The sequence below is a fragment of the Natrix helvetica genome, assembly GCF_964273705.1.
Source record: "Natrix helvetica genome assembly, chromosome: 3".
NCBI lineage: Eukaryota > Metazoa > Chordata > Lepidosauria > Squamata > Natricidae > Natrix > Natrix helvetica.
Window position 1 is genome coordinate 135,384,617 of NC_138549.1, and position 27,352 is coordinate 135,411,968.

General features: G+C 42.1%; 1 protein-coding gene across 3 annotated transcripts in view; it reads right to left on the minus strand.

The window, feature by feature from the left end:
- PPM1J (protein phosphatase, Mg2+/Mn2+ dependent 1J) overlaps positions 1 to 26,951 on the minus strand; it is a 31,036-nt gene extending 4,085 nt beyond the window's left edge. Inside the window, exons 1-9 of one of the 3 annotated variants that reach the window (XM_081946156.1) lie at positions 25,462 to 25,722; positions 24,696 to 24,771; positions 19,844 to 20,027; positions 18,586 to 18,906; positions 14,144 to 14,256; positions 9,985 to 10,069; positions 5,419 to 5,537; positions 4,643 to 4,706; positions 1,545 to 1,652 (exon numbers count right to left, since the gene is read on the minus strand). In XM_081946156.1, coding sequence (XP_081802282.1) covers positions 1,545 to 1,652; positions 4,643 to 4,706; positions 5,419 to 5,537; positions 9,985 to 10,069; positions 14,144 to 14,256; positions 18,586 to 18,906; positions 19,844 to 20,027; positions 24,696 to 24,757 — 1,056 coding nt within the window. In that variant the 5' untranslated portion in view covers positions 24,758 to 24,771; positions 25,462 to 25,722. Of the gene's footprint in view, positions 1 to 1,544; positions 1,653 to 4,642; positions 4,707 to 5,418; positions 5,538 to 9,984; positions 10,070 to 14,143; positions 14,257 to 18,585; positions 18,907 to 19,843; positions 20,028 to 24,695; positions 24,772 to 25,461; positions 25,723 to 26,339 lie in introns of those variants that run through there. The other 2 variants (XM_081946155.1, XM_081946154.1) reach the window with 2 other exon arrangements.
- Positions 26,952 to 27,352: the final 401 nt, after the last annotated feature.

A 27,352-nucleotide genomic window follows, 5' to 3' on the forward strand; every position in this document is an offset into this window, starting at 1 on the left:
GGGCATGTATCACCAGACTTAATGGCAACCAAAGTTTTTAATCAGATTATCTATTTATGGAGCTTTTAAATTTCTTCCGCCATTAAGGCTTCATTTTTTTTATACCTGGGTATTTGAGAAGGTCAGGGGACTGAAATATGTGAACATGGAAAGTGATATTTGTGTGACAAGTTGCATTAGAGGAGTTCCAGTTTTCAAACCATGCCCACCTACACACACACACACACACACACACACACACACACAAACACACACACAATGTAAATACAGATATTTTTCAACTTACAACCACAATTGAGCCCAAAAACCGTAGAAATGGTGGTAGACGTTAGGAGAAACCCGCCCATACTACACCTCTTACAATACTAGACAACACAGTATCAACCTTCAAATTTCTAGGTTCCATCATATCTCAAGACCTAAAATGGACATCTAACATGAAAAACGTCATCAAAAAAGCACAATAAAGAATGTTCTTTCGGCGCCAACTCAAACTGCCCAATGAGCTGCTGATACAGTTCTACAGATGAAATATTGAGTCTGTCATCTGCACCTCTATAACTGTCTGGCTTGGTTCTGCAACCCAACAAGACAGACAGAGTTTTTAGAGGATAATTAGAACTGCAGAAAAAACAATTGCTACCAACCTGCCTTCCATTGAGGACCTGTATAGTACACGAGTCAAAAAGAGGGATGTGAAAATATTTACAGACCCCTCACATCCTGGACATAAATTGTTTCAACTCCCACCCTAAAAACCACGCTATAGAGCACTGCACAGAACAACTAGACACAAGAACATTTTTTTCTGAGCACCATCGCTCTGCTAAAGAAATAATTCCCTCAACACTGTCAAACCATTTATTGTCTGCATTACTATTACTATTAATTTTCTCATCGTTCCTATCACCCATCTCCTCCCACTTATGACTGTATGACTATAACTTGTTACGATTTATATTGATTATTTTATGATTTGATTGCTTGCTTGTACCCTATGACTATTATTAAGTGTTGTACCTTATGATTCATGATGAATGTATCTTTTCTTTTATGTACACTGAGAGCATATGAACCAAAGACAAATTCCTTGTGTGTCCAATCACACTTGGCCAATAAAGAATTCTATTCTATTCTATTCTATTCTATTCTATTCTATTCTATTCTATTCTATTCTGTTCTGTTCTGTTCTGTTCTGCTCAATTTCACAATAGTTTTTGCCACAGTTGTTAAGTGATCACTGCAGTTGTTATGTTCGTAACATGCTGGTTAAGTGATTCTGGCTTCCTCATTGACTTGGCTTGTCAGGAGGTCGTAAAAAGGTAAACATGTGACCTCAGGACAATGCACCTGTCATAAATATGAGTCAGTTGCCAAGCATCTGAATTTTGAACATGTGACCATGTGGATCCTACAATGGTCTGAAAAATGGCCAAAAGTTCTTTTTTTCCAAGTGCCGTTCAAACGGTCACTAAATGAACAGTTGTAAATTGAGGACTACCTGTATATCTCAAGGATCAGAACATTAGTTTTGTTGTGCTCACCTCTGGAATGCAAGATAAGAAAGGCTTAATGTGGATGTTGGAGTTGTAAACTTTGAGATCGTGGTCTCCTAAGCCTCGAGTTACTCCAATGGTTGCCATCATTCGAGCCTAATTAGAAAAACAAGTAGCCAATAAACACTTGATGCAATATGAAGACATTTGTTCAATTCCATATTGTTAGGAAACAAGATCTGTTAGTGCAAAATATTGGAAGACTAGATATCTTTCACTGAACTGGTAGTATTTCAAAGTCTGAAAAGTTGCTCTCTCTAAAAGAGTCAAAGCATCAAAAAGCATTAAGAAACTCAAGAGAAGAAAAAGTGTTTTTGGATTTGGTCACTGTAAATTTACTTTATTAACAATGTTTTTCTTAAGCAACTACTTTCAGCTGTGTAAAAGTCATTTCGAAAAAGCAATATTGGGAATGGATATTTAAAGTTTCACATTAACTTCCTAAAAACAAAATTGTGTATGTATTCACTTTTCTTTTAGTTTTCTCCTTCACATTTTTATTCTTTAAGTTGTTCGTTTTTCCTTATTTTTTTTCTTCAATAAAAAAATGCAAACAATCCAAATGCTAACTGTATCTACTCGTGTTTCCCTAAAAATAAGACCAGGTCTTATATTAATTTTTGTTCCAGAACACACATTAGGGCTTATTTTCCAGTTACTGTATTTATCGGCGTATAACACGCACAGGCGTATAACACGCACCTTCATTTTAAGAGGGAAATTTCAGGAAAAAAATTTAAATTTCAAATAAAGAACTTTGAAGCATCTTTTCCCTGAAGACTCGTGTTTAGTACATTCAGATGCTTTCTTTCCTCTTTCCCTCTTACTTGTCTATCCTTCCTTTCACCCTCCCTTCCTCCTTCCCTTCCTTCCTGCCTCCCTTCCAGTTCCCTCCTTCCTCTTTCCTCCTGTCTGCCTGCCTTCTTTCCCTCCTGCTTATCTATGCTTCCTTCCTTCCTTGCACCTCCCTCCCTTCTGCCTGCCTGCCTTCTTTCCTCTTTCCCTATCCTCCTATCCTTCCTTTCTCCCTCCCTCCTTCCCTGCCTCCCTTCCAGTTCCATCCTTCCCTCCTTCCTTCTGCCTCCTTCCTGCCTGCTTGCCTTCTTTCCTCTTTCCCTCCAGCGTGTCTGCTTTTCTTTCCTTCCTTCCACCTCCCTTCTGCCCTCCTGCTTTCTTTCCTCTTTCCCTCTTGCTTGTCTATCCTTACTCCCTCCTCCCCTCCTTCCCTTCCTTCCTGCCTCCCTTCCAGTTCCATCCTTCCCTTCCTTCTGCCTTCCTGCCTTCTTTCTTCTCTCTCCTGCTTGTCTGCTTTTCCTGTGTGTGCGCGCGCCCAAAAAAGAGGTGGTGGGAGAGAAATTTGAAAGGTCTTCTGCTTTTGGAACTCGGAAATACCCTTCCACACTCCCCTTTTCCTCCAGCGAGCACGGAGCTTGAAGGAGGAAAAGGGAAAGGAAAAGCGCGAAAAGGAGGTGGTGGGAGAGAAATTTGAAAGGTCTTCTGCTTTTGGAACTCGGAAATACCCCCCCCACTCCCCTTTTCCTCCAGCGAGCACGGAGCTTGAAGGAGGAAAAGGGAAAGGAAAAGCGCGAAAAGGAGGTGGTGGGAGAGAAATTTGAAAGGTCTTCTGCTTTTGGAACTCGGAAATACCCCTCCACACTCCCCTTTTCCTCCAGCGAGCACGGAGCTTGAAGGAGGAAAAGGGAAAGGAAAAGCGCGAAAAGGAGGTGGTGGGAGAGAAATTTGAAAGGTCTTCTGCTTTTGGAACTCGGAAATACCCCCCCACACTCCCCTTTTCCTCCAGCGAGCACGGAGCTTGAAGGAGGAAAAGGGAAAGGAAAAGCGCGAAAAGGAGGTGGTGGGAGAGAAATTTGAAAGGTCTTCTGCTTTTGGAACTCGGAAATACCCCTCCACACTCCCCTTTTCCTCCAGCGAGCACGGAGCTTGAAGGAGGAAAAGGGAAAGGAAAAGCGCGAAAAGGAGGTGGTGGGAGAGAAATTTGAAAGGTCTTCTGCTTTTGGAACTCGGAAATACCCCCCCACACTCCCCTTTTCCTCCAGCGAGCACGGAGCTTGAAGGAGGAAAAGGGAAAGGAAAAGCGCGAAAAGGAGGTGGTGGGAGAGAAATTTGAAAGGTCTTCTGCTTTTGGAACTCGGAAATACCCCCCCCCCACTCCCCTTTTCCTCCAGCGAGCACAGAGCTTGAAGGAGGAAAAGGGAAAGGAAAAGCGCGAAAAGGAGGTGGTGGGAGAGAAATTTGAAAGGTCTTCTGCTTTTGGAACTCGGAAATACCCCCCCCCCACTCCCCTTTTCCTCCAGCGAGCACGGAGCTTGAAGGAGGAAAAGGGAAAGGAAAAGCGCGAAAAGGAGGTGGTGGGAGAGAAATTTGAAAGGTCTTCTGCTTTTGGAACTCGGAAATACCCCCCCCAACTCCCCTTTTCCTCCAGCGAGCACGGAGCTTGAAGGAGGAAAAGGGAAAGGAAAAGCGCGAAAAGGAGGTGGTGGGAGAGAAATTTGAAAGGTCTTCTGCTTGCCGTGGGCGGGCCGCATTTACATAGAGCAGGGAGGGCTGTTAAAGGGCCGTATTAAACTGTAAAAACATGGCTTCTTAACATTATATCGGCGTATAACACGCATACATCATTTGCCCCCTATTTTTCGGGGGGAAAAGTGCGTGTTATACGCCGATAAATACGGTAAGTCTTATTTACAGGGGAATATGGCACTAAATGCTTCCGTCTGGCTGGCAATCTTAACTGGGCCTTATTTGGGGGGTAGGGCTTATATTACAAGCTAGGGCTTATAATCATGCTAGGGCTTATTTTCCAGTTGGGTCTTATTTTCAGGGAAACTGTATTTAGTACCAAAACATTAAGCCCATTAAAAAAAAAACATGTTGACTTTAAAACTGTAACATAAAACTGGCATTTATTTGCGTGATAAAGATTTGCATAACCTGTTTCCAATTCCATTATCCCTCAACCAAATCTTTCTCCACCTCATACTTGTTTAATCTAACATTGTCTCTATTCACTGACAATGAATAGCTCTCCATTGCACAGAGACTCCCATATTGGTTTTAGCTCTTACTTTTTTACCCTCTCCATATATAAGTGGAAACTTCAGGTCATCTTCTTCTATCCTTTTGTATGCCCTAGTTAGAAAAGGAAACATACAAAATAAGGCCCTGCCAAAAGTTATCATTGCCTCAGATATGTTAAGATTTATTAAACTACCAATTGCTGAAGGAAAAAAATGTCCTGGTGAATCTCTTCTACCCATAGCTAGAAAAAAAGGTTGAGGTCAGCAGTGTTTTATTTATGTAATTTCTCCAATTTGTGCCCAGATAAACACACCTCCAGGTAGTCCTTGCTTAACAACTGTTATGATGGACTTCCCACAGCTACACTTGCAACCTTATTTCAAAGTTCTAGCAGTCACACATAATGCCCCCCCATGGTCACATGACCGTATGTTGGGCACATGCATGCCTTTTGCAGCATGCATGGCCACATGACCTTGCTGTTTTGGTAGCTTTTGCTAGTTATTGGCATTTACTTCCAGCAGTTGGGTATTATGGATTTGTTTAAAGACTGCAGCATTCTCTTAATGACAGCAGCACTCACTTAGCAGCTGCTGCAAAAAAGGTTACAAAATCAGGCATGGTCACATGGTGACTTGCTTAATGACTGCCATGACTTATGACCATAATTCCAGGCTCAATTATGGTTGTAAATAAAGGATTGCAAGGGGGGGTGAGGGCTTGGAACATCTGAATGGCTAAGGATGATGGAAAGAAATTATCTTCTTTTTGTGATTGATACTGAGATTCAGCATGCTTTCTTTCAAATGAAAAGAGAAGTTACCAGCCGTTCATATTTTGGTCTCTATATAACATCTTCTTTCCCACTTCCTTCTGTTGGATCCTTCGGGGAAACTCAAAGAAAGTAAACTCATTTCCCAGTAATTCAGGCCTCAAATAGCCCTATGAGAGAAAAGAAAAAGCTCAGTTGAGAGAATATTTGGATCTTTTCCATCAAAATAACAGAAATCCAAGCTGGCTGCATATTCCACAGAGTCCTCATAAAAGCAGCACTCTGTAATAGAATCCCAGAAGGGAACAAGCATATAATAAAGGCTGTGACCAATCTAACTGTCTTATACTGAGATATTAAAATTTACTTAAGGTCCCTATCTTTTTTTCTCTTTCTACTACTACATAATGTCCATGTCTAGATGAAACTGGAAGATCAAAACATTCATTCTTTACCTAAATACAAGCTAAAGCATAAATAGCTAAACCTGTCCCATGCTTAAATGGTTAATCAGGCCACATCCAGACTAAAGTAGAAACAGAAGTTGAAACTAGTAAGACTCATTTTATAAGAAACAGTGGCATACACAAATATTTGGCATAGAAGGCAACAGGATTTCAGTTCTGTAGTCAAGATCCTGTTCTGTGCTCAGACAGCTCTCATTTTAATGCAAATTCCAATTATGGGAATGTCTCTCTCATGTGCATCTACCTACCTAAAGGCTACCTATATGAAGGAGATTCTTGCATTTCAAAGACAGGTTTGAAGTTGTTCTTGCTCTAGCTATCTCCTAGGTTGGTCTTACTCTTAAGAATTACTCTTACATCCTTTCATTATTATTATTATTATTATTATTATTATTATTATTATTATTATTATTATTATTATTATTATTATTATTATTCACACTTATAGACCGCCCCCTCTCCCGGAGAGGACTCGGGGCGGTGTACAGTCACTAAAATACATTATAAAATACATACATAAACAATTAAATTAATACTGGTGAAGGAGGTTATGAGACTGTAATCGAATAATAAATATAATACGTTAAATAAAACCCTTAAAACCCAATTAAATAAATCCCGGGAGGTAAAACTAAGACAGTGCCAGGCCAGCTGATTGAAATAGGTGAGTCTTTAACTTTTGCCGGAAGGAGCGGAGGTCGGTGGTGGTTCGAATGTCTGGGGGGAGGTCATTCCAGAGGGTTGGGCCCATCACAGAGAAGGATCTACTCCTAGGTGTCGTCCGCTGGCATTGCCTAGCAGACGGCACCAGGAGGAGCCCCTCCCTGTGTGAGCGGATAGGTCGCAGGGACGTGTGTGGTAGGATGCGATCCTGCAGATAACTAGGTCCTCTGCCATGGAGCGCTTTAAAGATGGTAATCAATACCTTGAAACGCACCCGAAAGGCTACAGGTAGCCAGTGCAGCTCGCGCAGGAGAGGTGTTACGTGGGAGTAACGAGTACTTCCCATAATAACCCGCGCGGCTGCGTTCTGAACTAGCTGTAAATATCATCAAAGAGGCAATTATTTGCGAGGCTCAATGGAAGTAATTAAATCCAAGTCAGACAAGAATAGAACCCAAAGCCAAAAAAGAGAAAGATTAAGAAACATTGGCTCAATCGGATCCTAAACACACAACCTTTAAGGAGGCAAATTTTCCCCCACCTCTCCTGATGAGTCTAACCAAAAGAAGCGCTAAGGGACAGTTAGGCTACATTAAAAAAATATTCCCTGTACACTCTAAGAAGAGTAGCCACTGAGGAGTGAGGCATGGGGAAAAGAAATACAGGGAAGAAATTGTGTGTTTTTGTTTTCTGCTACAAAAGACACAGGTACTAAAATTACAGCAGGCTTTGCTTTTTCAAGAACTTGGATGGCATTGATAAGGCAATTCAGACTGTCAGCCTGGCACAACAAATGATTTAAGCTATGAAAGGATTTTGGCAGAAAGTGAACTGCTTCAGCCTGGGGCACAATGCAAGATGGGCTCCCTACTGCTCAGTATCTTTACACAGCCAGCTGATCCCTTCCTCAAAACTATTTTCTCTTTTCCAAGGCTCTTGGAAGCCGTTTGAATAGAACAGCAGATAAGACGCAGTCTGGTGTTTTGCCAAAGAGATAAAGTTGGAGGCTCAAAACATGGGCCAGCAACACCGTAAGGCTGTTCACGCTTCATAGATTTCTGTCTGACTGTAAATTATCTTTCATCCCAAGAAGTACATGTATAATGTTCTGCATGAATGAATCCATCTCACTGAGCTATAAGGCAATTCCTGTGTTATTCAGACAAGCTTTAAAAAAAAACCTAAAAACTGCTCCCTAGGGAGAAAAGGAAATGTGTGTGTATGACCATGAGAAGGCTGCTTCTCTTACAATTAGTACCTCTGCCCTCTATCACTTCTCACTTTCAGATTAGCCCCAAGCTGTTTTTCTCTTGAAAATATAGTCACAAGATTTTAAAATGTAATGCATCATCATTCCATTTCTCCCTGCTATTAAAAGAACAGGTCATAGTTTGCAGTAGACAAGGAAGAGAGAACAGATGTTTGAGGAACCCTAAACTGTTCTTGAATCTTCATCTGGGGCTTTCCTTTTCTATATTATTAAATGTATTTTTGAATTGTACGTAGACAGGCAAAGTATACTATTATTTTTACTGAACAGAGTTTAAAGCAATTTGGACATCACTATCCCTACAAAGGCGAGAACAAGGCACTCTGGCCAAAGAGGAAATTTGGAATTATATGATTTCCAAATTTCAGTCAATGTTGACACCTTTGACTGCCTGGAGAAGTCAGGCAACATTTCGGAAGTGGTTTACAATTGCCTCTTTCCTAGGGCTGAGAGAGTGGCCCAAAGTCATACAACTGGCTTTGTGACTCAGGTGGGATTAGAACTCAGAGCTTCCCCATTTTTAACCTGATATCTTAACCATTACGCCAAACCGGCTACCTTTGTGAGTGCCATTCGGAATGTAAAGATTGGGAGGGAGAGTTTAACCTTTTTCCCTGTGTGATCTCAGGAATGGAATTTGTAAATATCAGGAATGTTATAGGTAAATAGGATTTTCTCCAGGGCAATATGTATATATTTGCAAGGAAAACGTCCATTACTCTATTCTGTATGAGAGATGCTACTTGCACTTCTAGTTGCATTTTTTAATGCAAAATATTTATATTACAAAAAAGTTGTTTTGAGTTCATCTCTCTGTCATACCTTCATTAAGAGAGTTAGAAATGTGGAAATAAGATAGATGAGATATATAAATATATACATATATATAAATATACATATATATATATATTAACTGTAGTACCAGGACAAATGGTATAGTCTTCAGTTCATTGTAAAATCTCTAAAATTGCTCATGGTCTGTCACCATTTTGTAGAGAGGCTATTATACATTTTAAATACTATTTTTTGATGTATTTATTTGTTCTCGTAAGTGCTATGATTCAACTGAATCTTCAACATAGCAGAAAAAAGAAGACTGGTGAATGTTCCCGCTTTAATTAATTTTTATAACATAATTCCAATACAATTAATTAAATTAATTAATCAATCAATGTTTTAGAAACAGTGTTCCTCAGCATTGGTAAATTTAAGATGTATGGATGTCAACTCCCAGAATTCTCAGCTGACTGAGGAATTCTGGGAATTAAAGTCCATACATCTTAAAGTTGCCAGTGCTGAGAAAACACCACTTTATAACAATTACAATTCAGCTTCCACATCTCAACTATTTCTTCAGAGTATTCTGAGATCAGCAGAATCATGAGTTTCTACAGTTCTGTTTTAAAACTTAGCTTTTCTTTTGCAATCAATTATCACAAAACAATATCTTATAATGCGCATCCATGGGGAAGCAAGGAGGAGCAAAAGTAATAAACATACACGTAACATTTTCCCACATATGTCACAACTTATGCACTTGAGTCATATGTCAAGGCTCAAGTACCTAATTGCAGCATTTACATGATGATATCATTGTGTATACGTCATTATTTTGGATTCACTGTGGTTTGCTGCGGTTGCTGCTAATTCTATTACATCAGGGGTGTCAAACCTGATCACATGACGGGCTGTATCATGACATATTGGGATTGCTTTTGTCCTTGTGGGGCCAGGGTGGGTGTGGCCTGCGCAGGCCATATCTGGTCCACAGGTTGCATGTTTGACACCCCTGTTATTCATTATATATTACAACCTTTATATGTTATAAGTTTGTAACAACATGCATGCTCTGTCTTTAAACATCTGCTCAATAAAGAAAATAAATACTAGATACAAATTTATAGTACATTGAGAGTCTCTTTTTACTATAAATCCACCCACATCATATTCCAAATGGAAACTGAAAATTCCCTAAGCTTCAAAGATGATCGGCCGTGCTAGATAATATTGCTCAAAACATAAATGTATTAACCATGAGCAAAAAAAGAGGAGGTTTTTCAACTTAGATTTGCCTTGCAAACCTTATTTCACTTAACCACTATGAACTCTGATGATCCTGTCTGAACAGAATTGATTTCTTAAGGATATACCTGGCAAGGTTGTTGTCGGTGGTGATAGATTAAATATATATCAGATAGAAAGAAAGTTCTTCCTTACTAAAAACTGTAGCCTTTGCCTCTCTGTCTCTGGAGTAAATTCCCTGGACATTGGAATGATTTCCCCATTACGGATGACAATGGCCCTGCAATGAAACATGCAATGATGACATTAGAGAGAAAAAGAGAGAGATGGCAGAGGAAGTGCAAGCAGCAGATACACAAGAGGTCAAAGAGAGGCATGGTTAGGTAAGCACCATCACTGCCAAATGGAGAGAGAACCTCTGGGAAGGATATGGAATCTGGGCAAATAATGGCTGGGCAAATAATAGTTTCCAGATGCTCTAAGGTTTCCTTGCCTGCTTCTTGTTGATGGAAAGGATAATGTTATGTTACACCTGAAAGGCCAGAAATCTATTGATGAACGTTTCCTTCCTTCCCTTTTTCTGGATGAAATTGTTTGCTAGAGCTTCACTCTACTTTATTTCTAGGTTTTAAAGTTTATCTGACATCTTCTAAAGATCCAAAATAGATTAAAATATTTTATTGTATGCCCTAAATCACTCTACTGTATCGTATAAGCAAGTTGAATGATCTGCTGAAGTCCTTTCAATGAGATTCGTGAATAAGTGGAGATATAAACGTATCATTCCATTAGTTGTGTGCTTGTGCAGGGAAAAGGGGAAGTGGGTGGATTGGACCTTCAGACATAGTTATTAAAGACTATTCCCCCCACATAGCATGAAGATACATCTAATAACATAGGCTAGGGGTGTCCAAACTTGGGAACTTTAAGACTTGTGGACTTCAACTCCCAGAATTCCCCAGCCAGCCATGATGGCTGGGGAATTCTGGGAGTTGAAGTCCACAAGTCTTAAAGTTCCCAAGTTTGGACACCCCTGACATAGGCTCTTGCTCATATTGGTATAATATGCTAGCTTAGAAACTAAAAAGGTCAAAGGAATGATAGGTAGCCTTTTCTCTTAACATTCCTACTGGGTTAATGCCAAATCCTAGGTGTGACTCAAGAAAATTCAGAGAAAGAACACTGACACAGCATAATGAAAAGGAGCAGCCATAAAGACATATTTAGATGTCCTTATATTCTACAGTAGCAGTTAAGCCAAATTACTAAGCAATGTTAGTTACCTGCTCTGAGAGAAAAGGTGTTCCTTGTTCAGACAGATAAGGAAGCAAAGGAGAAAAATCAGTCTAAGAAACTAGGGTTCAGAAATGGTGCTGAAAGGATGGAGGGGGATCGTGAGAAGAAAAGTACGGCCAGAATAATGGGTCACATCATCCAAACCCAAATATTGGATATTCTGATCAAAATATAATGTAAAATATGGATTATACACATACACACTCACTCACACAGGGATTTTATTTTCATCTTTTGGCAATATTACATATGGAATCTGGATCCTAAAACGATTGCTAAGCCCTTTGCTCAGCTATAAATCATTCTTTACAAACTACAATTATCTCTCAAGACATCATGACTAAGCAAAAACAAGTGAAAACACAATTTTGGCTTCAAGCAATACTTGTTACAGAATTTTACTGTGCTTCTTGGGTTGGAAGTCTTCATCTTAAACTACCAAATATTTCCATATTTGATTATGACCCCTAAGAGCTTGATTTCATTCAAAAATTAAAACAAGGTCTATTTGGTTATTCTGACTTGTTCAAAAAGTTGATCTCACTGAAATCTTGAAAAAATAACTTGGCAAAAGTATGTGTATTGTTCCTATTAATACAAGCTCTCCTCATTTCAATGACCACAATGAGAAATAATACCAGTGTATTTTTCTCTATCTTGTATTCAGTGACGTGCGGTGAGGGTTATGGCTGGTGAGGCTGGTGACATCATCAGGAAGGCGGGGAATGGGACCATGTGTGCAGGAGGGTGAGGCAGCCTCAGCCTCCAGCACACGTGGTCCCATTCTCCGCCTTCCTGAGTGAACATTAAGGGGATAGTGGAGTGTACTGATCCGCGTAGCATTGCTTCCTCCACCGGCGCCAGTCCCTTTCCCCCCCACTCCTTCAAGGTCTCCCACCAACCCAAAGCCCGATCCCCAGCTCCCTTGGGCAAGGCTTGAGCGGGGTGAATGGGAAAGCAACGAAAGGGGCTGCGCTTTCACCCCGCTCAAGCCTTGCCGCCTGCAGCCACCGCCCGCCCTCGCTGCCCCTTTCGTTGCTTTCCCGCCCGCCCTTGCTGCCCTTTTCGTTGCTTTCCCATTCAGGCGGCTGCGCTTCCCATTCCCATTTCCCATGCAGGCGGCAAGGCTTGAGCGGGGTGAAAGCGCAGCCCCTTTTGTTGCTTTCCCATTCAGGCGGCTGCGCTTTCATGCCTTTGTCATCCGGCAGCGCCGACATTTCTGCCTCTGCCCTCCGCAGCTCCTCACCTCTCTTCATGAAATAACAGTATATAATATTATATACTATGTGAGGCAGCCTGATCCTCGGTCGCTCGCCCGCCGGACTGCCTCGGCGCCATTCCGGCTACCTCCGTCCGGGCGCGCCCGGGAGCTGCGGAGGGCGGAGGCAGAAATGTTGTCGGTGCTGCTGGATGACGTCATCTGGCAGCGCCGACATTTCTGCCTCCTCAGCTCCTGGGCGCGGCTGGACGGATGTATATAATATTATATATATATATAGTATATAATATTATATACTATTATTTCATGAAGAGAGGTGAGGCTCTGCCTCCCCTGCCTCCCCTGACCGCACGTCCCTGCTTGTATTCCACTTTTGTAGCCTTCACCAAATGATACTTTACTTGTAACACCTATCACCCCAGATAATAATGTGTACAATGCACCTGGAAGTTATCATTTTGACACACAGAAGAAAATACAGTTATTTCCAATTCAGAATCCCAAAGCAGACTATCCAATAATTTGGATGCAGAAAAGAAGACTCAATGAGGAAACAGTGCATCTTAATTAATTCCAAAGTATTCCAGAATCCTTAATCTAATTAGCATTAATGCTTCACTTTAATTAATAATCCAGTAAAAATTATTTTACTGACAAGTTCTAAACATTTTAAATCAGTAAAAGTTATTTAACTTAAATTACTATTTGATGAACATGGTGATACCCTAGATTTAGGTTTGAATCACTAAAAACAATTAAACAATAGGCAGTGAATCAAGGCAGTATCTACAATAAAGACTAAAATAACTTTTAATGATTACTCTTTAATATCCATACTTTTAAAGGAGTCTCCTAACAATAGAAGGAGAAATGGCTTGAGTATCCTATCTCAGGTTATAACAAAGGAACTAAGCATAAGTTTTAATATAAGTTGGAATTCCAAATGAATAATCACAATTAAAAACTGAATTTCCCTCTTGCAGCATTTATATTCTATCTCAGGATATGTTGCAAGAGCATATTTATATTTATCAATATTTATTTTTTCTACCTTAATATTGAGATCACAAAACAGAAGTTAAAATTAAATGCTCTCTAATTTGCTTGGGATCCACAACTATGTCATACCCAGATCTTAAGCGGGCTCCATCACTGATACCACCACACTATCTTTTGAACACAAGTCAGTTGACTCTTTGGTTGACAATAAGTACAGTCCTTGATTAGGAGAAGCTCTGCTATTGGATTCCTAATGGTTTCTTATCCACATATTGATCAGACAGTCCTGTTTAGCTTTATAGAATTATAGCAACGTCACATAGTGTCAGACTATTTCCTGAAAGCAAAATTGGAATTTCTGATCCTAGGCAGCATCACTAGGAACACAGCATCATACATCTGTCTATATTTTCTTGGATTAGTCCCTGTAGTTTTCTTGACAAAAGTTTTTGGAAGTGTCTTACCATTCCCTCCTTCCTAAGGCTAAGAGAAAGTGACTTTCTCTTTCACCCAGCTAGCTTCATGTCTAAGGCAAAATGAGAACTCAAGTTTCTGAGTTTCTAGCCTGATGCCCTAATTACTACACCAAACTGGCCCTCTGTCCTTTATATACACTCTCTTAAGGACTGGTCTGGTGGTACTAATGGTGAATGAACAAAAGAAAGACAAATATTTTAACTGTTGTTAAAATTTTGTACAAATTAAAAATAATTGACCTTGAGCAGAAGGACTCTAATTAAATTCTACCACGCAGTAAAGAAATGCTTTCCCCCCCAATGAATACATGTTTTGGACAATACTAATTTGGCGGGGAACCAAAAAATTATCCAGCCCACTTACCTACTATCACCAGCATTGGCCACATAAAACTTCCCCAGAAGATAAACCACAGTTAGGGCACAGCAGCCTCCAGTTGCCTGCCTGGTTACCCTTTCTTGCTCGATTTGATTGTCCTGAAAAGGCAGAAAAACAAAAGTACAAGTGAAAAAAATGACCTATCATATTAGAAAAGAAGGCACAACCGTACTCACCTTCCTATATTAATAAACTAGAATATCCTAAAGAATTAGATATATAAGCAACAGCTGCAGAAACAAGATAGTCATTTAGACATTACCTTCCAACTGTACAATTACAACTTTATGCATTGACAAATTCTTGTTTCGTACATCAAAAGTCTATCTTAAATACAGAAATGACATTGAAACAAAGGCTGCGTTTGCATTATGCTACACTAGGATTTGACTTGAATCATTTACCCCAAATAAGGTCATGCTTTGTTATAGCAGAGGTCCTTAATCACACTTAGTAGCCCTGCTTTGTGCTTATGAAACAGTTTGAATTATGGCATATTATTTCCAAAACTAGGCAAATGGTTAGTATAGTGGGCAATTTAACAGCTATTAATCCTCCAAAAAATTAAATGATATGCAAAAGCAGTTATAAATAAGAACTGTTTGTGTAGCAAAGTTTTCAGCATTTCTTTTTTTCCATTCATACAGATATACAATGACTTCTTCTTTTTTTTAAAAAAAGAGAGGATACCCCATATTATGATTGGCTGTGTGTTTGCCATCATTTGTAATGTGCCTTTCAGGTTTTTGCCATTTGAATGGTGGTTAATCTGTGACTATTTCTATCTGTTTTCCAAAGGTCTAAATTAATTGCTAATTTAATTTTTTATTTATTAGGATTTACCAGTTAACCTGGTCTGAAATATGTGAAAGAAGAGAGACAATACTAATCAAAAGAAAGCTACTTAGCAAGCACAGTTCAAATATATGACGAAACAAATAAAGGAAAAAACCCTACCCTAGTAAATATCTCTATATAATTTTATGATGAGATGGGGAATCATCAATAACATTTTCAGTACCTGTACTAAATTATACTTTACACGATTCTTCGTGGAAGCCATGACAACTAAACTGGTACAGTATATGAATGTTATATGTTGACAATGTGTCAGTGTGTTTTATTCCCCTGAGCAGCATCAAAGACAAGATCTCAAGCTCAGCTACAGAAAAACAGAACAGGATCTGCTCAGGATCTGTAACTAGGTAAGCAAATACCTAGTCAGCCAAAAATAGTCATGGGTCACCATGTCAGCATCTTAACTGCAAAAGGAAGTGAATGCATGTTCTGGGTGGAAGACAGCCAGGCAGAATTGGAACACATCCCTGATCTCCAACTTACATGCCATGTCGGTGGCTATGGGGGATGTGTGTGTTAGTATTAAACTAGTAATATTAGTAGTTTAATTGAGTTTATTTGATTTTGAGGATTAGATCTAGCATATCCTTCACTTGTTTAAATCTATGAGATAAGACTACATCATAAATAACATATCCAAGGCCCTTTGCCTGTTTGCAAGGTCAAGCAGATTTTGTTTGTTTGTTTACCTTGGCTCTCCTATCTCTGAATGCAACATATCCATTTCACTCCACTTCTGATATAGAATCAGGCATCAATTACAAGGAAGTGCTACCTCAGACTAAGATAACCACATGCCTAGTAGCAATTTACATGTATTCCAAAGTCTGTGCCAAGACAGGAAATTGATTGTAATTCTGTACCAGGATCCAATCTGGATTTGGACAACCAGAAGTTTAGTGTTCCAAACTTTCAGACTTGTGATGGAGCCCATGGTAATTCTCTACTATTGTACTAGAAATGGTGTAGGGCAGTGATGGCGAGCCTATGGCACGCATGCCACAGGTGGAACACGGAGCCATTTATCAGGGCACACGAGCCCCTGCCCTGTCAGCTGGCCAGCGCACATGTGCACGCTGGCCAGCTGAGTTCACCCTTTTTTAAAACCATTTTTCGCCCTCCCCAGGCTCCAGAGGCTTTATAGGAGCCAAGGGAGGGCAAAAAGAACCTTTCCCGCTCCCCAAAGGTCCTCCTGAGGCTTCGTGAGCTTCCCTGAAGCTTCGTGAGCTTCCCTGAAGCCTCCGGAGCGCAAAAAACCCGACCCTATAGGCAAACTGGAAGTTCGGGAATGGACTTCCTGTTTGCTCGGAGGGTCGTTTTGAGCGCTCCAAATGCTTCAGGGAAGCTTCTTAAAGGTCCCTGAAGCCTTTGGAGCGCTTAAAACGACCCTCCGAGCAAACCAGAAGTGGCTTCCGGTTTGCCCAGAGGGTCATTTTGACTGCTTCGGAGGCTTCAGGGAAGCCTCCTGAAGGTCCCTGAAGCCTCCGGACAGCTTCCGGGGGGGCAGGGGAGGCTGTTTTCGCCCTCCCCATGCTCCTATAAAGCCTCTGGAGCCTGGGGACGGCAAAAAAAGCATGCAAAAATGAGTGGGGGGTCGCATCTGTTTATTTATTTATTTATTTATTTATTTATTATTAGCACTTATATACCGCCCCCTCTCCCGAAAGGGACTCGGGGCGGTGTACAGTCCGTATTAAAAAACACCAAATAAAATACATGTATGCATAGGAGGAGGAAAAAATAGACCAAAACTGTACAGCTAATAAATAAACAATATAAAATTTAAAATATCATACAATTTATACACTATCCCTCTAAAAGCCAGTAAAAAGTATATGCCAGGGGGGGTAGACGTTGTAAATTATGCCAAACCAGCCAGTCGGAACAGGTGTGTCTTCAGTTTCTGTCGGAAGGAGCGGAGGTCAGTAGTGGTTCTAATGTCGGGGGGGAGGTCATTCCAGAGGGTTGGGCCCATCACAGAGAAGGATCTACTCCTAGGTGTCGCCCGCTGGCATTGCCTAGCGGACGGCACCAGGAGAAGGCCCTCCCTGTGTGAGCGGATAGGTCGCAGGGACGTGTGTGGTAGGATGCGATCCTGCAGATAACTAGGTCCTCCGCCATGGAGCGCTTTAAAGATGGTGATCAATACCTTGAAACGCACCCGAAAGGCTACAGGTAGCCAGTGCAGCTCGCGCAGGAGAGGTGTTACGTGGGAGTAACGGGTACTTCCCATAATAACCCGCGCGGCTGCGTTCTGAACTAGCTGCAGTCTCCGGACGCGTCCCAAGGGAAGCCCCATGTAGAGGGCGTTGCAGTAGTCCAGGCGAGACGTCACCAGCGCATGAGTGACCGTGCGCAAGGCACTCCGGTCCAGTAGGGGGCGCAATTGGCGCACCAGGCGAACCTGGTGGAATGCCCCCCTTGCCACGGCTGCCACATGGTCCTCCATTGACAGCCGGGCATCAAGGAGGACACCCAAATTGCGCGCCCGCTCCACAGGGGACAACTGTTCGCCCCCTATGGCCAGCGATGGAGTCAGCTGGCTGAACCGTGGTGCCGGCAACCACAGCCACTCGGTCTTGGAGGGGTTGAGTTTGAGTCTGTTGTCCCCCATCCAGACCCCGACGGCCTCCAAACACCGGGACATCACTTCGACAGCCTCGTTGGGGTGGTTTGGGGTTGAAATATACAGCTGAGTATCATCAGCGTAGAGATGGTACTCAACCCCAAAACCACGGATGATCTCACCCAGCGGCTTCACATATGCGTTGAACAGGAGAGGCGAGAGGACCGACCCCTGTGGCACCCCACAAGTGAGTGGCCTCAGGGACGACCTCTGTCCCCCTGTCAACACACATTGCTTCCGGTCGGAGAGGTAGGAGCCGAACCACCGCAAAACGGTGCCTCCGACTCCCATCCCCTCCAACCGGCGCAATAGGATACCATGGTCGATGGTATCAAAAGCCGCCGAGAGGTCTAATAGGACCAGGATAGAGGAGCAACCCCTATCTCTGGCCCTCCAGAGATCATCGACCAACGCGACCAAGGCTGTCTCGGTGCTGTGCCCGGGTCGGAAGCCGGACTGGCGTGGGTCTAGATAATCGGATTCGTCTAGGTGTCGCGGGAGCTGCTGCGCCACCACATTCTCAACAACCTTCGCCACGAAGGGGAGGTTGGAGACTGGACGATAGTTAGCTAGCTCCATTGGGTCGAGCGAAGGCCTCTTGAGCAAGGGTCTCACCACCGCCTCTTTCAAGGCGGTTGGTAAGTATCCCACTACCCTGTAGTGCGCGCATGCACACTGGGGTGGGGTCACGTGCATTATGGGTGCGGCACGCATGCACACGACCCCCCTGTGCTCCTTTTTTGGCACACGAGCCAAAAAAGGTTCACCATTCCTGGTGTAGGCTCTCCTGTTTGGGCAGGGCGCTAGTTGATCTACAAGGTCCCTTCCAATTCGGTTATTCTGTTCTATTGGAACAGCCTGCTTTCTCCAGCACATTTTTGTGCTCCAGCACATTTTTGTGCTTTTGTGCTTTCTCCAGCACATTTTTGTTCTGTTCACTTACCATCTGCTTGAATGCATTTTCAATGGCTCCCACTACTAAACTTTCATGGGAGACCACCTTTTCCATATGGAAGCGTGGCAAGGCAGTGTTTGGGACCTCTGCATCTTCTGCCAGAGGAGCTTTGTTTGGTTCTGTGAGAAATGTCCTGGGTCCTTTTTGCAGGCAAATTGGAGGAGGAGAGGAATCTTGTAAGATATCCACCAAGTCTTGGAGTTGGTCACGAATATGAAAATGAAGCAGTTTTGATGCCATAATTGCAGCTCCACTTCCAGCATGTCCATCAAACAAACCCCAGTAGTAAAAGTACAGACCTTTGCTGCCCTGTGGAGAGGTTGGAAAGATTATCCTGAAGTGGTGCCAAAAGAAAGGAAACTCAAGTTTTAAAAAGTGAAACTGATGAAGCAGCACTATGGTGAAATTCTGCAAACTTTGCAGTTTGTGACTGAAGCAACATTCAGCACCTTCTCAGCCAGCAATCAATTTAACCAAACTGCCACCAGTTCAAGGATGTCCTAATTCCTGGATTTTATTTTACTGCAAAGAAAGGGCAGAAAAGGTGATGAAGTAGCAAGGTGATGAAATTTTTGCTCCTGAGCAATGCAGTAGCTTTATGTACAGAGAGCATATGCACCAAAGATAAATTCCTTGTGTTTCTAATCACACTTGGCCAATAAAGAATTCTATTCTATTCTATTCTATTCTATTCTATTCTATTCTATTCTATTCTATTCTATCTTATTCACCCTGTGTCTACACAGAGACCATGGGCATTATTATGTCTGCTTTAAAGGACTTTTAAAAAGCTGGTATTTTAAATGCCAGCTGCAATACCTCCTGTGACTATGGTGAATGGGAAAGTTTGTGGAACCCACTGTTTCACAATTCCCCTTTATCAAGTAAGCAATGGTTGCCAATTCAGGTGAGACCTTTGAAGCGACAACTATTTTGTGTGACCATTACTATTAATCTGCAATTGGGAATCAAACAGTCCTAAAGTCCCAAACCAGAATAAGTTCACAAAATGTGGTAAACTATGATTCAACTATGGTTGAAACTATTAGCTGGGTAAAATTGTTATGAAGCCATAAATAATGGCTTGTTTAACCCTGATTTATTGGATAATCCATAATAAAGTACATTCTGCAGGATCCAATCTGAGTCGGTGAACTACATTCTACTTGCAAAGACAAAAACTATCAGTGGTAAGTCACAACAATTGGGTTCATGCAACAGAGTAAATAAAAATCAAATAAACTACATTACGGGTTGAGACCCAGCTGTGGAAGAAGCTCTGACCATCCAGTTGCTCACCACTCACTTCTGACTCTCCAGAGGTTCCCTTGGGGCCTGGGTTATTTCTCAGGCTGTCTCTTTTTTCCACAAAGACGGCTTCACAACAAGCTTGATCTTCATTATGCTGGCTCTTACCAGCATTTATCACTCTGTTCAGGAAAGAGAGAAACAAACGATCATAGTGTGGATTTAAGGATATGAGTTTGATTTGATTGGCCAACTTCTCTCTATCTCAGATTCATCTTGCACAAAGAGTGACCACAAATAGAGACAAATGATTCCATTGCTGCTGTTTTTAGTAAACAGAAGCAATCTGAGAAAGGACCTGGCATAGCCAGGTAATGTCTGTTTTTGTTTTTGTTTTAACCTAAAAACCAGCCCCATTTAGCTACCAGTAGGTGGGTTCATTTTACCTCCAGTCATTGAATTGGTTTCTGATACTCGACTGACCAACATAGGACCATCAGAAGTGAAGCTCTAAAACCATTTAATCAAGCTTATTATTAACCTCAGACTGCCTTCTTTGTTATCCAAACAGATCTCCTGGTTTCAAGCTTTGTTCAAGCTCTTGGAGGCAACCATTATTTCTATGAAAGAACCTGCCAGAGGACCTCAAAGCCAGCAAATCTCCTAGCATAAAACTGCCAGACAAAACGAATTGAAACTTTCCCCCCCACATTAAGTTTCTTTTATCTTCGTTTTCCTTCAGCGTTGCAACTTCGCATCATTGCAAAACGCAACTTGGCAGCAGGAAGTTGTAGAAACGTAAAACAGGAAACATTGTCCGGTTAGGAATTTGCAACAGCAGAGTTTGCAAGGCACAAATAGTATATATGGTAATGCGGAGGCAGTTGGTATAGAACTCAGGGGTTTCCAAACAGGCACTTCTTCATCCCTCCCCACCCCCACCCCCAGGGGATGATAGGAAAACCTTCAATATGTTTCCAAAGAATTTTTTAAAAGCATTAAGAAACTTAGAAGGTAAAATGTAACTAGTACAAGTTACATTCAGTTGCAGGGGGCATCAGCTACAATTGTGCAAAGCCCCATTCCTTTTATACCTGCATATTAAAGGAGGTGAGACTTTGCATGGTAAGAGTCATTACCTTGGTTTTTTTTTAGCCCTCCCCACATGCCTACTCTAAATATACATTTTAGACAAATGCATATGTGCGCGCACACATTCCTTTTCATGTATTTCAAACCAATGAAATGTGTATAAAGAGCATTTAGGCCTAGCTTAGCTTCAGCAGACATGCTACATCATGGGCATTCCAACATCTGATTTCAATGCTTGCTTCAAGCCCACCTATTTATGTCAAATAGGCAACTAAACTATAGAGGTGTCTGTTTTTCAACCAGTCACGGCAACTGTATCAAAACAATTTTGATCTGCAGTAATTAAAGGCAAAAGTTGCCCTCCTCAGGTGGTCTTTCTCTCTTTTACATATGCACATATATGAAAAGTAAACAGCATGGGAGAGAATTTTGTACTGTATAAGAATAATCACAAAGTTGAATCAAAGATCGGTTTTGTTGCTAGTTTTTACCGTTTTGTTGCAGCAAGAAATTTCTACCCTTTCTGATCCAAAGTTCTGCATGTGTATTTTTATATTAAGAAAGAAAAGGAAGGAAGGAAGGAAGGAAGGAAGGAAGGAAGGAAGGAAGGAAGGAAGGAAGGAAGGAAGATTTCAGTAGTTGAGGAACAATTGCAAAGTTGCTTGGGACAAGATGGCATCAATAGACACTGTATCATGATTTTTTCCCACTGCAAATCTGTGGAGACTTATTATCCTAAACTTGTTCACAGTCCAATTTTTCTATTAAAAGCCACTAGTTTTGTCTTTAAACGACCATACTTGAAATGTCAAATCCTGCAGATTTACAACTAGTCATTTTTGCTATTTAGTGGTAATAGTCAAACTTAAACACATTCACCTGGAAGCAGAGTTTTGTCTAATTTCAAATTGCAACACCAGGACCTATTGGCAATATAGAAAGCATAGGTGTGCTTTTGATTCATGAATGCCCTTTTAATACACAGAAGGTAGTTGAAATGTGAATATGGGTATTATGGAACTTTATTATTGACCGATTATGAAAATGTATTTGATCAAGGGAAGCATGGTAACAGGTATATTGAAAACAATAAAGCTGGATAACTGAGCTGAATGCATTATGAAGAATTTATATTGGAAGCAAATGGCACCTGTTAAGGTAGAAGGAAAAGCAAAATAATTTCAACTATTGTTTGGAATGCAACAAAGATGTGCATTGCCAACTTGGCACTTCAGTATGCATTCAGAAGCTATTTCCAATTAATATTTAGAAAAATTGTAAGAAAGTATAAACTTTAATAGCCAAATATTAAGTAAGTTTTATTCAGATTATTTTTCTATTTAGTAAATAGAGAGCAAGGTTTACAAAGTTTACTCCATCAAGTAAATCTTACAGGCTATATTCAAAACAGAACAAAGCAAAAATAATTGTTATCAGTAAAAAGAAATCCCTCAACAAGCAAAGGAACTTGAGAGGGTGAGATATTATAAATACCTAGGCTGTATTCTGAGTGACAGATGGGATCAAAGCATGGAAATAAAGAGCAAGGCTGAACAGGTGAGAGTAGCTTGTTGAAAAATAAGTAACTAGCTTGCTGTCAGGATTTAAGATTGGAACTTTGTTGGCAGATTGTATGCTGTTATGTCTTGCCAGTTCTTTTGTAGGAGCCAAATCACAAATAGGGTAAGAGAAGCCTTTGAAATGTGGATTTATAGATTATAGAATTAGTGTGCAACCAAATGAAGCAGGCAGTCCTCCAAAGCACAGGCAAAGACAGGGAAAGTGTGAACACAAACAAGAAAAGAAAACGTTCCACTGAGATCAGATGATACATAACGAGAAATATCAGCTCAATGAATTCTGCAAGGAAAGCTAAAAAGGAAATGTAGTACTGCATGATGACCCATATCCAGATGAAATATCTCTGCATGTGAGTTGGCCAAGTAAAGATATCCTTGTTTCAGATGGTAAAACTGAAGCTACAAATATCATTAGAGTCTCCAGCAGAAGTGGCACTAAACTAAAGGAAGAACTAGAAGATCTTTTTAAATCAGTGACTGGATTGGGAATCAAAGACTTGCAGAGTTGGAAGTAATCAAACTTGCGGCCCACCTGCCGGATGTGTCACGCACTGGCAACCCCCACCCCCGTTTTAGTGAAGGGGGAAAAAGTTGTGATATGTCACGTGGCGACGTGTCTTTGCAAGTTTGACACCCCTACTTTAGGTCAATGGTTGTCAATCTCAACAACTTTAAGATACAGGGACTTCAACTCCCAGAATTCCCCAGTCTTAAAGTTGCTGAAATTGAAAAAATATTGATTTAGGTATCTAGGCCAACTGTCTGCTCACTACAGGAATCCAGACATACTCAAGGAGAGACCATCATTTCTCTAGGCACACGTGTTCACTGTCCAATTATTCTTACTGATAGAAAGCTTTTTCTAAGATTCAATCAGAATCTGCCTTTGTACTTTAAACCCATTACAGCATTCCACATTATGGGAACAAGTCCTGAACATCATCTATGCAGCATTCTTTGCCACAATTCAAACAAAACATACCATGCCTTGTTGCATGAATCTGGCCAAAGGCACAGTTTTTCCCTTGTATAAATTACTGCATTAAACTGTGTAAAAAGTTTCTACAATTTTAGCAATAACCCCAGTTTATGTTAATAAATTTTTCAAGAGGAAAGAGACTTCGGTTTATTGTTATTCATTAGTCTGTTAAAAACAAGAAATGAGAAACTGCTAACAACAACAACAACAAAAAACCTTGCAGGAGTAGCAGAAAAAAACAGATAAGAGGATATTTTCCTAGGTCAAGGAACTTATATTTAGAACTGATACTATCTCAGGGCTGAATCCTACCAGTAGTAACCTTAAAACTAAGACAGCCTATCCTGTTAAACAAAGGCAAGTGAAGTCAGGGCACACACCATGAAGCCATAAGCAAAATGGGATATTAAATCAATTGCAAGTAAAATGCCAATTACCATTTGCAAGTAAAATGAATTGAGAAAGAGACAAAAAGTAAAACATCTGTTTATGCCATTTCAATATTTCTAAACAGAACACAATATGAATTTAACAGTCTTGATTAAAGTGCACATGTTCACCATTTTCCTGGCAAGGCTTTTGCGTCTTCACCACCAGATAACAGTGTCTCAAATTTCCCTGCCAAAAAAAGAAGCATTTGCCCACAAATTAGCTGATAAAAAATAGGACTCTTTCTCACAATAAAACATTAAATTTTCAGACACCCACACAAGGCACGCAATTGCCTTGGATGTCTATTTTTAAAAAAGTAATTTGCTATTTTTGGATCCTCTGCATGTTTTGTCACTTAGCTCCCAACTGCAAGGCCTAGGAACCACCAGAACATGTAGGCGGCCACACTGAAGGTTAAGTGCGCCCGGAGAGCATGGGCAAAAAGTTAAGGTGGTGGCAGCAACTGGACGATGGAAACTCCACCAATGTTGTGTGTCATGACTGCCAATGTGCCTTTTTTTTAACCATATCCTGCAGAGGTCTGTGATGGAGGTGACAATGAAGACAAATGCCTTCTATTAACTTTTTAAAATTCAACAATAATAACCTAGGGCAGGGGTGTCAGACTTGAAGCCTGGGTGCGTCATGTGCTGACCACGCCCACCCCCATTTTAGCAGAGGGAAAAGTAGCGATACGTCACATGACAGCGTGACACTGCGAGTTTGACACCCCTGGCCTAGGGAATGCTTAAATTTTGTTCACATACATTGACATAAGGAGGGCAGAGATAGGGTAGTGTTGCGAGAAGATAATTTTTTCTCTTAACATGTTCCATGAGAATTCTGAAATAAGAAAATAGTGTAAAAGAAAACCTTAGCTATGTACAGTATACATAACACACTAAGCCACTGTTTGCATGCAGCTAAACCCAATTTACCAGGTTTATTTATTTATTGCATTTATATCTCACCAGAATCAATTTGAGTTTTGCTGGGTTCAAAGAACATAAAACAATCCATAAACAAGAAATTATGGCTTAGTGTGTTGTGTAAACCCAGTCACTCTCAGAAAACTCAGCTGGTCTCACCCATCTATTCAAGCAATCTAAGATTACATTTTGCCTGTCTCACTGCTTTTAAGGAAATGCTTAAAAGTTGGGCTATTGGTAAACTATAAAGTCTTAAGAGTTGGTTTTTTTTTTAAAGAAAAACACACAATACCTGAAGCTCTCTGGGTAGTTTACAAAATTAACTTTCCACCTAAAATAAATCTTAAAAACTGCAAGAATATCCTAAGGGTGTAAAGGTCATTAACACTCTAAGGGTCATTATCAGATAAATACTTAAGACCTTAGCATTTTCTGTATCTAATGGCTGTCTGGATTTTTTGCAGTCTAGATCTAACAGCACCAGTTTTCTTCCTAGGAAATGTGGATAGTCTCACTGGCTCTGTTTTCAAGCCCAACTACATTTTCCTCAGTATATTCTACAATCCTTCCTTTATGGTTATGCATATACGTATTGCCAACTAACCTTAAAATTGCGCAACACACGACTAATTCAACGTGTATATATTATGCAACAGAAACAGCAGGTAGATGTAGAAATTGCCGTTTCTTCTTTAATGAGCAGTGGAAAGAAACCCACGATTTGGACTCTCCATCTTTCCCCCCCATATAAATTCCTTCGCATCATCTTCAGGCCGCGTAAGGCGAGCGAAGGCTTGAGGAGATCCGATTGGCTGGCTATCCTTAGGAGCTCATCCACCTAACGGCGCGGTTTAACCCCCGCCCTGGCCCTCGGAGACCAACAGTTTACTAGCCGTTTAAAAGAGAAATCTCGTAGTAGCTCCGGAGTGGTCCGCGTGGATGAATCGGGACCCAACGGGCCGAAGCAGCGACTGGAAAACGAGCGCGTCACGCACACAGCTCCTTTGCTCTTCCCAGCCCTATTTAAAGAGGGAAGCGAAATCTTCTCCCTTTAAAGCAAGAGGGGAATATACAGCCTTAACTCTCCCTCGGTGAACCTCCCCCGAATCGCCTATACCACGGTTCGGCCATTCAGTCTGGGCGTCAATCGGGGCAAACAAATATCTTCGGATCAACGATTGCCGCACCGAAACGAGCAAACCGGAGCAGGTTTTCCCCCACCCCCACCCCATATTTCCTTATCTCCAATTGGAAAAACGTAAGGACGGGCTCGCTGCTAGGGTGTTAAGTGCACTCTGTGCATGCTCGGAGGCACCGTTTCGTCTCATGCTTTAAAGATATTCCTTTGCAGATTCACCCGGCCCAAGCCCCCCACTCCTGCGCCTCCACTCTGGAAGAAAGGGCCCTTCCTCCACCCCCACCCCCGGCGCTTGAGGGGCTCCCTCCCTCCGCCGCCTCCACCGGCCGCTCTTTCTCGCCTACTCGGCGTAGCCGGTGCTCCAGGGCAGGCGTCGGCGACTCTCGCGGGGGCTCTGGACGGCTCTGCCCGTGTGGTCGTCGGCCAGCAGGAGCTCCTCTGGCGTGAGCTGCAGAAAAGCCGGTCTTGAGAAGCTGCCGCGGGGCTTCTCGCGACAGGAGCTGCTCGTGGTGGTAGCAGAGGAGGAGGTAGTGGTAGCGGCGGCGGCGGCGGCGGTAACGTTGGGCCCGGTAGCCTCGGACAGAACAGACGGGGACGGTGCGGTTGAAGCGCCGGCGGTGGGCGAGGCGTGCTGCGGGCTGCGGGGGCTTCCTCCGCCTCCCAGACCCCCGACTAGTTGCGCCATCGCTGAGCGAACTCTGCCCAACATGCTGCCGCTCTTGCTGCTGCAGCCGCCGCCGGGCGCCGCGGGCTCGGGGCGGCCAGAGAGGGAGGCGAGCTGGCGGTCTCTGCTCCCGCCTCCTCCTCTTCCTCCTCCTCCTGGGCTCGGGCTGAACTCAGGCGCGTCAGGGAATCTCCGAGAGCCTCCTCCCAACCGCGTCCTCTTCGACGCACCGCGAGCCTTAGGCGGCTTCGGAACCTCCTCCCGAGCTCCCCGAAGGTTTCTCTTCCCACCGAAGCGCTGTAAAGACCGCGGAGGCGCTCCTTTCCTTGGGGAGTCGCTGTGTTATGCCTCGGGAGGGGGGGGGAGCCCTCGCCTGCCGTTGCCGAGGAGTGCCTTGAAACCTTCCCGTAGGCCTTGTGGTCAGGTTGTCTTCCAATCTTCCTTCCCCCTCTTTTACGGACAAGCCCACCATCGTTCTTGACAACCACAGCTTCTTTTACTTCCCATTGACAACTCTGATTTCTTGGTGGTCTCCCATCCTAGTAGCAGTCAGTCTGATGCCAGCCAAAATCAGCTATATACTACATGGCTTTGTGATCATCCTTCCACACTAAATATACTGAGGTTTAAGCTACTTAGGGCTCTAAGCCAGTGTTCTCAACCTCAGCCACTTTTAAGGTGGCTGAGGATTTC